This window comes from Mirounga angustirostris, unplaced genomic scaffold, assembly GCF_029215605.1.
Source record: "Mirounga angustirostris isolate CCGP_5_RB_7025 unplaced genomic scaffold, mMirAng1.0.hap1 SCAF_3, whole genome shotgun sequence".
NCBI lineage: Eukaryota > Metazoa > Chordata > Mammalia > Carnivora > Phocidae > Mirounga > Mirounga angustirostris.
In genome coordinates, this window is record NW_026991711.1 from 68960278 (window position 1) to 68973399 (window position 13122).

The window sequence follows — 13122 nt, forward strand, 5'->3', positions numbered from 1 at the left end:
TTGTAAGCACCAAACATATACCAGAACAACTGCACAGTACTGATGATACTAAGTACTGTAAGTACTGTAAGTACTGTAAGCCTTACTTACTTACTTACTTACTGGCTGCTTCCTCTAAGGCAGACTTACTGTAGAGTTAGGGAGATAATCTATACAGTCTAGTTATGATGACAGGAGCCACAGCATGCTACAGAATCCTAATGAGGGACACCTACACCACACATGGGGTGAGAGAAGGCTTTTCCAAGGGGGAAACAAGTAAACGGAGATTTGCAGAACCAGGAGACATTAGCCAGGCCATGGAAAGGGTAACATGGGGGAGTGTTCTAGGCAGAGACAACTGCATTTTGAAAGATGACAAGAATGAAACAGCAAGATCCCTTCTGTAAAGGAAAGAATCTCTGTGTAGCAGACTGAGTGAAAGAATTAGTGGAGGAACACAAGATGGGACTAGGGTGATAGGTGGGTTCAGAAGATAACCAGCTTATGGACTTCATCCTAAAAATTAAGGAGATCCTACAGGATTTGCAGTGGGGGAGTTAGGCAATGACATCACTTTTGAAGAAGCACTCTGAGTGCTCTGCGGAGAAGGGGCTTGTGGGGGGGGGTCAATATTGGGAGCTGTTACAATACACCAAAGGGGAGCTGATGAGGGTTTGAATTAGGGCAGGAATGGAAGAGACAGAAAGGAGGGGATAAGTGATGAAAAACACTAAGGAGATAACATTGGCATGATTTGGTAATTGATTGCATGCATGGGATGGGGAGTAGGAACCCAGCCAACTAACAGTATAATCAAATGGAATGTGTGTAATAGGGATATTACAGTATAATCAAATGGAATATGGAACTTAAATTCATTTTCCTTTCTTGCTATATAATACTCCTTAAAGATGATTTTTTAAAATGTTTGTTTTTTTCTTATAGTGGAAAAGAGGTCATAAATAGAAAACTCTTGGTGAGATAAACAATTAGGGAATGGTCCGGTCCATAGGTAGTGAGTAACTGATATTTATTTTGAGGCAAACTTCAGAAAGCAGAAGATGGCTTGGAGGTGAAAAAAACACATTATTTTCTTGTGGGTTCCTTTTTTGATTCTCTAATATAATTACAATTGTCTAAGTTCTGTTTTTGAAAAATCACCCTTCTAGAAAGGCATAATACTATTATGAATACATGCCCATCTTACAGTAAGTTTAATCAGAGATTAGAGTGAGCATTTGTTAAATACACGAAAAAGGATGGTTTTCATTTTTGACATTAATCAAATTTAATCTTTTATCTTTCTAGTAATACATGAATACAACTTTTTTTAAAAAAAACGTTCAAGCAATGCATAGGGCCAGAGGATCTATTCTGAAGGAGGTTCACTCACACGGTTGGTGAGCTGGTGCTGGCTGTAGGTTAAGTGTATAGAATAAAATGTGGAAGTATCCACTTCCTTTCACTCTCCCAACTGTTAGAGGCAACCACCCTTTTCTAAGTATGTGTATAAATAAGTACCCTTCCCTTACACACATTGTCAACACAAATGTGATTATACTACCCATGGGTATTGTTTGGAGGTGAGCTTTTTCAGTGAATGAGGCTTACCCCAGTCTTCTTAATGGCTGCACAGTATTCCATAGTATGGCACCACAAATAAACCAATTTTATAGCAGATGCTGTGGTGTGCCACCTGGATCCCCCTTTCAGGACTGAGGCACTCAATCCTCCAACTAGTGTTAGAGGCTGAGACCTCTGGCTGAATCCCTCTCTGGGAATTGCCTTCAGCCAAAGAAATTTGCCCAGGTCAAGGACATGCCCATACCCAGCAGTAGCCCCTGTGGGACTAGTTGAGGTCTCTTTTCTTCTGCCCAGTCCTACTTCCTTCACTTCCCCATAGATGTTGACCCCAAGGGCATTCCTTAATTAACATCCTGTACTCAGATCTCCACCCCGGGAGTCTGTTTCCTGAGAAATCCAGCCTTAGGCCTGTATTAACAGTCATTTAAAGGTTATTTTCATTTTTTTTCATAGTTAAAATGTTTTTCACTGTTATAACACCAAATGTTATTTCTTTAGAACAGATTTCTAGAAGAGGTGATGCAGGGTTAAAGGGCGCAATTAAAATTTTGGTAGATATTGCCACATTGCCCTCCAAAATGGCTTTACTAATTTGCACTCCAAAATGATTACTTCTCTGGAACTTTTATTTTTTAATTTAATTTTATTATTTTTTAAAGATTTTATTTATTTGTCAGGGGTGAGGCAGGCAGAAGGAGAAGCAGGCTCTCCGCTGAGCAAGGAGCCCAATGTGGGACTTGATCCTAGCACGCTGGGATCATGAACTGAGCTGAAGGCAGATGTTTAACTGACTGAGCCAGGCGTCCCTAGAACTTTTACATTTAAATGAACAAAAAAGCATGTGGTTGATTTGTCAGATGAGAAGCGAGGGAAACCTCCTACATGCTGTGGTGAGGATAATGAAGAACGATGGGTAACATTTATGTTATGACTTGCCTATTTTGTGCTGGTTACTCTGCCAAGGCCTTTACGTAGATTTGTTATTTTATCTTCCTGACAAGCTTACAGGCTTAGAGACATTAAGTACTTGACCAAGTTCATGTACAAGGAGTAGAGCCTAGACTGTATCCTGGGTAAGTCTGACTCCAAAGAATGGACTTATCCACAGTGCTATCAGCCTCCTGGACAGCCCACAACAGTACATTTCATAGCCAGTCTAACTTGGGAATCTAACAAACTGTAGCATCCGGAATGGACTGGGAAGGTAGAAAGGACACTCCAGGAGCCCCACGGCGGCAGAGATATCTTACCTACGCTGCTGTCTCTAACACGGAGATTTAACACATATGCATTTTTATATAAAAGAATACTAACTGGAATTTAAATAAAAGCTTGAAGAAAAAGAAAAGGACACTGACAAATATTGCTGGATCATTGGGGATTTTTAAAGGCAGGAAAAGGGAAGACAAGGCCTCCCTCCTATGCAGGGCCGTGCACTGGACTATGTAATTAGTGCATTCAATTAGCTGCTTAGGACTGAACCATGGACTTTATGGAGAACAACACTGAAAGAAATAACACAGATACAGAAAATGAAAGAAGTCCAGAGAAGTGAAAAATTAGATCTCAAAAGAGTGAAGGAGTACAAATAAAACATCTGTACTTAGATGGTTAAAATAGGCTTAGAAACAAAATCTTACACCTTTCAGTATTAAATTATTCAATGCAGGCCATGGAAGGGTAAAAGATAAAGACAGCTGTGATCATTTGGAATAAAAATCAAATCATAAAATAAATACAACAGGCAGATGTAATTCAGAAAGCAAACAAAAAATAAGACTTTTTTTTTTTTTTTTAGTCTAGAAGAGAGGAGGTTTTGAAGAATTTGGGAAACCCACTAGCTCTGGCTTATATAAAATGGAATGACAGAGCTCAGGGTGACTTTGAGGTATTCTGGAGAGAAACAGATTTCATTAGTTGATAGAGGGGATTACACCATAGCTTTCTACTTCCAATAGCTATTGAATAGTAAGTGTTTACAGAGTGCCTACTATGTGCTAGGCCTTAGGTCAAGAAATTGGATTCATATTTTACAGATATTCTCATGTTCAGATATATAAATCTATTTTTTTAAAGATTTTATTTATTTATTTATTTATTTGAGAGAGAGAAAGAGAGAGAGAGCATGAGAGGAGGGAGGTTCAGAGAGAGAAGCAGACTCCCTGCCGAGCAGGGAGCCTGATGCGGGACTCGATCCTGGGACTCCAGGATCATGACCTGAGCCGCAGGCAGTCGCTTAACCAGCTGAGCCACCCAGGCACCCTAAATCTATTTTTAAGGACTTGATTAGAAATGCCATATTTACTCATTCCCCTATTAACAGACTTGAGGTTGTTTTTCACTGTTTTAAAATACAGTAGTAAATATCCTGCATGCATTTCTGTACATGGTTGCAATTTCTGAGGCTACCATGTACCATATTAAAAGGAAAGATTGGTTTAATTTAATCATTAGGTTAATTGGTTTAACCTAATCATACTAGTGTTCCCATTTTACAAATCAGTAAGTGTTTATAGTAACTTGCTCAGGAGCACACAGCTTGATTAGAGGCAGAGCTAAATTCAAGCTCAAGACAGCACATTTCCTGAGCCCAGATTCCTAAACTCTGTGCTCTCTTGAAATCTCCAGCTGACTGGCAAAACCAAATGAGGTTATGCATCACCAGCTAGGGAGTGTGATTAGGATTCATGAATCATAAGCTTCCCTTGTCTTCCTTGGTAATATATAGATGATATTTCCTTAAGACATGTGGGACATCTACTTGTAATAATTCAAGTTTGCTGGGGCTGATTTAAATTGGGAAAGATTATAAGAAGTTAGCTTAAGGCAAAACATACAAACAGCAATGGCAACAAAAACCACCTCCCAAAATAAACCCAACAAAATATAAATTAAAACTTTGGCCTTATATGTAATTCTTAAACACTTACTAAATACATAGTAGTAGTATGTTGGAGGATAAGAGTAAAAACAATAGAACTCTCAAGTATTTAATTAAATGTGAAGAGAATTTTGTTGAGTTAAGCCACTAGCTGGAAATGGCCTACACTTTTAATATAAAGCATACTATTTACCTTGATAGAATGTTGGATATCCATTTAATCTCTTTCTCAATTTCTTTATCTGTTCTGTACTGATATAATTTGGAGTTGAGAGGAAGTTAATAAGAAGACACACAGAAATCAAACAGTATTTGAATTAATGCTGCCTGACAGGTGAGCTATTTCCTTTTGTGTTTAATTATAGTACTGAGCTGCACTTAATAGCTTTTAATCAAATATAAGATATATTTTATAAAAAAATTCTTCAAAATTAATATTACCAGTTCTACCATCACTTTCTACTTTTATCCTCACTTCTCCTGGTCCTATTTGAGATCCACACTGACTTCCAAATCTCTCAATATCACTGGATATATCAGAGTTATAGTTACATTCAGTTTTGATTAGATTCCACCAAGTTCACAACACACACACACACACACACGCATGCACACACACACAGAGTCCTCTATAGAAATAAAAGAAACAAAAAAAGAACATAGAGAACTATTTTTTTTTCATTATCACAGCTGATGAATAAAGGGATTGATATTTAAACTATGCAAAAATGGCTAATTCCCTCTTCTAAAACCAAAAGTAGAAAGTTTTATTCAGGATCATTTTTTTAAATGTTCAATTTTTTAAATGTATTTTATAGTAATTGTAAATGGTTCCTTAATAAATGAGTCTGGTAATAAACTGCCATATTCCTATAAAAAAAATCCAGCATATGTTCATTTCTATTTGAAAAGGAGGAGATAATTCTTTACAAGAAAGATTCTTCACTTTAGAATATGACTTGTAGGAGTTACTGTACAGATAATTTGTTTGAGAAAGTTAAAATACGACCCAGTTTAGGCATGAGTTTTCAGGAACATATTATTTCATAACAGAAGGTGGTTAGGTGTTTTTAGGAGCAAACTTGTGGAAAACAAAGCAAAAGCTAAAACACCGGAATTGCTTTCAAAAAAAGTACTGAAAATGTAAGTACAAAGATTGTTTGAACAAATCCCAAGGCTTATCCAGACTATGCAGACTGAGAATTTATGAGGAGAGAGAGCAAATTTAAGCCACAGCTGAAATTTTAAATTCTGAACATGCTCCGTGGTGACAAATGACAGAAGGGTTGGCTAGTCTCTTGGCGGACAGGTTGTGGCCATGTCGATGTCTGGCCCTCGAACCTTCCTGCCCGATACATGAGGGTCATGAACCTAAGTTGATCTGCAATATTTGTCTAAGAAAGCAGAATAGTTTGGAATAATATCTTTAAAAAATCTAAATATGGGGAGTTTTATGATTTAATATTTTTGTGACTGGAGATATTACTGAAATTCAGATTATATTGCTAAATTCATAGACATAAATTCATAGACATTCCCTCTAAGGGAAAATACCTAGATTCACCCAGAGGAATGCAGTACAATATTTTATGAGATGGCCATGCAATGAAATAAATTTGACTAGGACAGTTCACATCGAGTTCACTGGGAGAAAGGCAGCAAAGAGAGGAAACTTCTTTGTTTTAATTTTTGTCAAAGGGATCTAGGGTCCAAGTCATATTCTATATTTTCAAAATCAAAGAGTCATGTGAACAAATTTATTTTTAAAATATCAAAATATCTGAAAATAAAAACGCACTCTGGAGAAAGATTTTTGCAAAAAAATTTGCTATTTTGGTAATATTCTATAGGTATAACTATCATTTCATAATGTTAACATCATGAAATAAAATGATGGCAAACTGGACAGTTTATATTCATCTGCTGTAACTTTTACTGAGATTAAAATGTATAATAAACATTCTACTATTAAGATTATAGAAAATGTAAGCTTTAGATGTGAAATGTTATCTACTGTCTTTAAAAATGAAAGCTAAAAATTTTAAAGAAAAACCTCTCTCTTGAAATAGCATGTTCATTTTAGGTTTATTGAAAGTAGAGGTCTTCTAATATTCTGTTCCTATTAATTTAGAACAGAATAGGTTGTAATAGGTCAGAATTTAAAGCTCATTCACTTTATTCCCTTCATCCGGTAGCTCAAGGTAGCTATTTAAAATTCAACATTTAATTAAAAAGGAAAAATCAATAGTCTATATGAGTCTTTTCAAAAATAAACTTGAGCTGCCTTCTCTCAGTTTCCAATACATAAGCTCTTTCTTGGGAATAGCTTATGCACTTTGCAGTCTTCATTAACCCTTTCATTTTGGCTATGAAATTATTTCAGTGAAATAGTGAAATTATTTCACTCAATAAATTACAGTGCTACATGACTTCACTGAGGGGCTAATTTACATAACTAGAGAGTGTGGTTTTATAAGTGTAATCTATGGAACCCAGGGTGTCACATTTTCTTTTCTTCCTTTCTGAAGTTTTGGGCAAGAGAGATGTAACTTAAAAAAAAAATTTTTTTTTTAAGTAGGACCCATACCCAGTGGTGGAGCCCAATGCTTGAACTCACAACCCTGAGATCAAGACCTGAGCTGAGATCAAGAGTTAGATGCCTAACCAACTGAGCTACCCAGGCACCCCCTTTTACCTTTTTTTTTTTTTTTTAAAGATTTTATTTGAGTCTAAGAGAGAGAGAGAGAAATAGAGAGCACGAGCCCCCCCTGCTCGTGGGAAGGGTAGCGGGAGAAGCAGACTTCCTACTGAGCAGGAAGTCCAATGCAGGGCTCAGTCCCAGGACCCTGGGATCATGACCTGAGCCGAAGGCAGATGCTTAACCGACTGAGCCACCCAGGTGGCCATTACTTTTTTTTTTTAATAGAGCAATGTAACATTCTTACATTGCTTCCTGGGTTTAGTTTGGTCTCAGGATGGCTAAAGGGCTTACAGTTCACACCTGTCACAAACATTTCTAGAAATTCCTTTAATTCCTTTAATGTACCTTCTTTATCATTTTCAAATCCTGCTCGTATTCGTTCCTGTGAACTTCCGGGCAATTAATAAGAAGGATGCTATAAGGACAAATCATTCTTCAGGAGAATGAGAAAAATCATTGTAGCTGCAGACTTATAGGGAGTGGTCTATCTGCTGGGGAAATATTGGCCATTGTGTATTTCTTTAGAATTTACTCTGCTCAGATAATTGCAAAACCGTCAGCCCTCACATATTCGTATCATGAAGAGCAACTTTCATTGTACTTGCCACTTAAAAACCTTTCACTTACAAGGATTCATACCTGCTTCCACACACAGTTGCTATGGCTTTGAAGCAGCCAGATGCAAGCTGGTAGGAACCTGTGTAGCATCGGTCAATTGCCCAATTAAAAAGATTAATTTGGTCGGGATTAAGTTCCAATAGCAAGATGACGACTTCACAGCCAAGTTGATGAACCTGAATACATGGAGGAAAGCAATTATTCATGTTTAATGAAAAGTTATTCCAGGGAAAGACACAAAATCATGCTTAGCCAACATAAACTGGGGAAAATGAAAGTGGAGACAGAGTATTCATCTTAATTTTTTTTAAGATTTTATTTTTAAGTCATCTCCACACCCCACATGGGGCTCGAACTCACAAAACCCAAGATCGAGAGTTGTGCCCCCTACTGACTGAGTCATCCAGGTGTCCCTTCATCTTAATTTTTATTCTGCATATTCTTCTTTAAGAGGATGCAAAGTTGCAACTGAAAACTGAAATGTATGTATAAACTAAATCAGACTGTGTAAATGTGTCATATATAGGGTTCACTTATTCTTAAATTTTAATTCTGAAAAGGTAATAAAGACTTTGTTGGCAATGTTTCCTTATTGCATTTAAAATATTTTTGTATCTTGTTATGTATGTATGTATGTATTTTGTTAAAAATTAAGTATACAAAGGATGGCCTTTATGCGTGTAAGTCTTTTTTTTTTTTTTTTTTTTAAAGATTTTATTTATTTATTCATGAGAGACAGAGAGAGAGAGAGGCAGAGGGAGAAGCAGGCTCCCAAGGAGCAGGGAGCCCAATGCGGGACTCGATCCCAGGACCCTGGGATCATGACCTGAGCCGAAGGCAGATGCTTAACCATCTGAGCCACCCAGGCGCCCCTATGCGTGTAAGTCTTTTGAGGAAAAAAATCAGAATATATTTATGGGGCTTGATTACTAAACTTAGCTGGCAATGTTTTAAAAAGAAATGTAGTTCCTATAAACTCTTCTTAATCATAGACTCTCATGTGAATTGATCATCATACCAGACAGAATTAATGGATCCTTTATTGACCGTTCCTGAAGCTACTTTCAAATACTGGATGGTCACATTTGTCCAGGAGAAGCCTGGTGCCTGGAGGCCATATTCCCTTCAGAGAGTAACATTTTCCTGTCTCCTTCTGTTTCCTTCTCTTGCCAGTTGCGACCAGGTGGAGAAGGAAAGGTTCTGGCTTTTTTTTTTTTTTTTTTTTAAACAATAGGGTGTGGACGAAGATGGGAGCAATATTCTCGTTGGATGGCCAAACATCATCAGCCTAGTTCCCCACAGGTTTAAGTAATTAGCAGCAGATAAAAGCTAATGATACTATTACAAAGGACTTAAAAATAACATTTCATTAAGAAGTTAGTTTGACGTGAAAGAAAATCAGCAAGTTTTTACTGAGCTTTAGAAATCTTATTTTGGAGTGTAAGATATATAGCATATAATTCACAAGTAAATGGTGAGTTACTGTAACTGAACACCCCAGTGTGAAGACCAGACGTAGATACCACATTACCAGCACCACTTAAGCCAGCCTTATGCACTGTCCTATCACTAGTCTCTCTCTCCTCCAAAGGAACCACTATCCTGACTTCCACCACCATTGGTTAGTTTGGGCTGTTTTGAACTCTCTGCAATGGAATTATATAGATTATAATTTTGTGTCTGTTTTCTTTCATACAACTCATGTTTGAGAGTCATCCACATTCATTCATTGTCACTGTTGTATTCTGATATATGATTATTTCACAATGTGTTCATTCTATACTGATCAACGTTGGGTGTTTCCAGCTTTTGACTTCATAATACTGCTTTGAACAATTTTGTACATGTCTTATGTTGCACATACTGGATATATATTTTATGAAATATATATCTGAGTACAATTGCTGGGTCGTAGGGTGTCTTATGTTCAACCTTAGTAGATAATGCCAATCAGTTTTCCAAGGTGGTTATTCCGATTTCTACTCTCTGTAGCCTTCTATGAGAGTTCTTGTGGCTCTATTTCCTCGTCGACATTGTCCATCTTTTTAATCTTCACCATTCTGGTGGATTTGAGGTAGTATCTCCTGTGGTGAGTCTGCATCTCTCTGATTACTCATGAGCTTGAGAACAGTTTCTTATGTTTATTGGCCATTGAAATAACCTCTTTTCTAAATTGCTTGTTTAAGTCACTTGCTCATTTTTCTATGGATGTCTCTATCTTATTTATCTGAAGGGATCGTTGATATACTCTAGATAAGAAGTGCTGGTTTTATCTTGCAAACATCTTTCACTCTGTAGCTAGCCTGTTCACATTCTTAATGGTGTCTTTTGGAGGAAGTTATTAACTGGTCTTTTTTTACAATTAGGAATTTTTGCATCCTGTTTAAGAAACCTTACTTAGACCCCAGGGATTAAGATTTCCTCCTGTATTCTTGTATTATTTTCTAGAAACTTCAGTTTTTTTAGCTTTCACATTTATATCTATAATCTAATTTCTTCTTTTTCACTCCTGGTATCTTATTTTTTCTTTCCCAATGCATTGACTAGGATCTTCAGTATAATGTTGATAGAAGCGGTGAAAGCAAGCATCTTTGGTCATTCCAATCTCAGGGAATACTTTCAATATTCACCATTAAGTATGATGTTTATAATAGGGTTTTTTTTTTTAGACGCCCTTTATCAAACTAAGAGTTCTTTTTTATTCTTAGTTTTATTAGGAGTTTCTCTCATAAATAAATGTAGAATTTCATTAAATGCTTTTTCTGCATCTATTGAGATGATCATGTATTTTCTTCTTGAGGCTCTATTAATATAATTAACATACTAAGAATTGATGACTATTTGAACATTAAATCAATCTTGAAGTTCTTGCATAATGCCAACTTGATCATGATGAATCATTTTTATATATCATCAAATTCAATTTCCTTATATTTTATTTACATTTTTGTATCTATGCTCCTGAATAAAATTGCCTTTTAATTTTTTTTCCCGTTAAATCCTTGGCAGGTGTTAGTAATAATGTTATGCTGGTCTCATAAAATATGTTGGGATGTATTTCTTCTTGAGCTGTTTTCTCTTTATGGATTTTGTATAAAATTGATGCAATTTGTTCCTCAAATGTTAAACTCATCAGTAAAGCCATCTGGTCCTAAAGTTTTCCTTGTAGGAAGACTTTTAATTACAGGTAAAATTTCTTTATTACTTATATGATTATTCAGATTTTCTTTCCTTTTTGGGTTGTGTTTTTTTTAGGAATTTGTCCATTTTACCTAAATTTTCAGGTTTATTGGCACAAATATGTTCATATGTTCTCTTTTTCTTTTTAATATCTACCATTTGTAGGGATGTCCCCTTTATATTTCTGATGTTGGTGACATGTGTCTTTTCTCTTTCTTGATCAGACTTGCCATGAATTAATTATATTAGTCTTAACAAATTCAACTTTTGACTTAAATTATCATCTCTATTAATTTTTTTCTTTTTCATTAATTTCTCCTTTCATCTCTATTATTCCCTTCATTATACTTTTTTTTCAGTTTGATATGCTATTCTTTTTATAACTTCTTGAGATGGATGCTTAGGTCATTGATGATCAGCCTTTTTTCTTTCTAATATATATAATCAAGGCTATATGTTTCATTCTAAGCAAGGCTTTATTTACAGCCCACAAGTTTAGTATGTAGTATTTTGTTATTCTTCAGGTAAAAAATAATTCTCAGTTTCTATTGTTATTTGTTCTTTGACTCACTAGTTATCTGGAAGAGCGTTTCTTAATTATCTTCTTCTTCTTTTTTTTTTAAAGATTTTATTTATTTATTTGACAGAGAGAGAGATAGCGAGAGCAGGAACACAAGCGGGGGGGGAGTGGGAGAGGGAGAAGCAGGCTCCCCGCTGAGCCGGGAGCCCGATGTGGGACTCGATCCCAGGCCCCTGAGATCATGACCTGAGCTGAAGGCAGACGCTTAACCATCTGAGCCACCCAGGCGCCCTAATTATCTTCTTCTTATTGATTACTAGCCTATTGTCACTGTGAGTAGAGAAAATAGTCTGTGTCATTTCAATCATATGCTCTTCATGGAGACTTGCTTTCGGGCCCAGCTGATGGTCAACTTTGGTAAGTATGTTGTGTTTTTTATCCTGATGCATCATAGTGTAATGTGTGCAACACAGAGACCTAGACTTCTGTGGCTGATGTTGAAGATCATTATGTCTAGGGTGATCAGCCTTGATCGGGTTACTAAAGTGCATGAGCATCGTTCACAGAATGATCTTCAAATCAGCCACAGAAGTGTAAGTCTCTGTGTTGTGTGTGTGCACGCGCACACACACACAAAACAAACAAACAGACAAACAAATAAATACAATGTATTTTTGGCTAATACTTACTCGTAAGTCTTGACAAGCCAGAATGTTGTCAAGCCACTTGTACAGGTAGCCGTCCGGGGAAAGGCCCACGTTGTCGAACACAGGGCCACAGCATAACACCGCTGACATTGCCTGATGACGAAACCACCCAACATGGAACGAAACCGGCAATGATCTAGTAACACACAACCGACTCCCTAAAACATAACTACCACATTTGTAAATGATGAGCGTGTTCTAAAGCAGTTATTTTCACAAGATGATTAAATAAAAAGGACCAGATTCCCAATTTTGGATTTTTAAGTAAGAATTAAAAGCCATATATTTAACTTCATGGACATAAAACTTTATGATGATAACAAATCTTTACGATGAAAGAGTAAGATACTCACAATGAAATGACCGTTTCACAGTATTTAAAACTTACCTTCAGTGATTTTACGTGAATAAGTTCTGCTTTATAAGGTAAATACAGCTTTTCAAGTTTTGCTTTGGTGACAAATATTTGACTAATGTACTAAATTGACAAACCATGGAAAACATGGAAATAAATAATTATGATTCTTAATCAAAGGAAAAAATTAGGAATATAAACTTTAGTTACTTGGAGGAGGAGAGCAAGCAAGGGAATGCAAGAGAAGGGGTGATCTTGATTCACTTTGTAATTAGTAGGTCGCCATGACTATGAGGGCCATGGTTTAAATCAGCTTCACTGAGGCAAGAGTCAACTGGAGAGTCAGCAAACTTCCAGTATATATGACAGAGCCAATACACAGTTTTCTAAAGGTCATTAGGCTGTAAGGAATCATGCTTGTGAAATTTTTGAATAGCCCTATTTGTGGAAATTTATTTTGGGGAGTCTTCTACAATAGGAGACTAAAAAGGGAATGTGGCTTTTGGTGGATTCTGCATTTGAGGTAACAGAGATCTTGCAGGTTGTAAAGCTAACTGACAAGGTAGTTACTTAGAGGTAAATAAGCAAAACCAT

The 13122-nt window shown here is 36.4% G+C and overlaps 1 protein-coding gene across 8 annotated transcripts in view; it reads right to left on the reverse strand.

Annotated features, from left to right (window-relative positions):
• Positions 1–13122, reverse strand: part of FRY (FRY microtubule binding protein) — a 348688-nt gene that overhangs the window by 95007 nt on the left and 240559 nt on the right. For all 8 annotated transcript variants that reach the window (XM_045869273.3, XM_054506292.1, XM_064586228.1 and 5 more), the window contains 2 exons: positions 12156–12266; positions 7788–7942 (listed from right to left, as the gene is read on the reverse strand). In XM_045869273.3, the coding sequence (XP_045725229.1) occupies positions 7788–7942; positions 12156–12266 (266 nt within the window). The remainder of the gene's footprint in view (positions 1–7787; positions 7943–12155; positions 12267–13122) is intronic.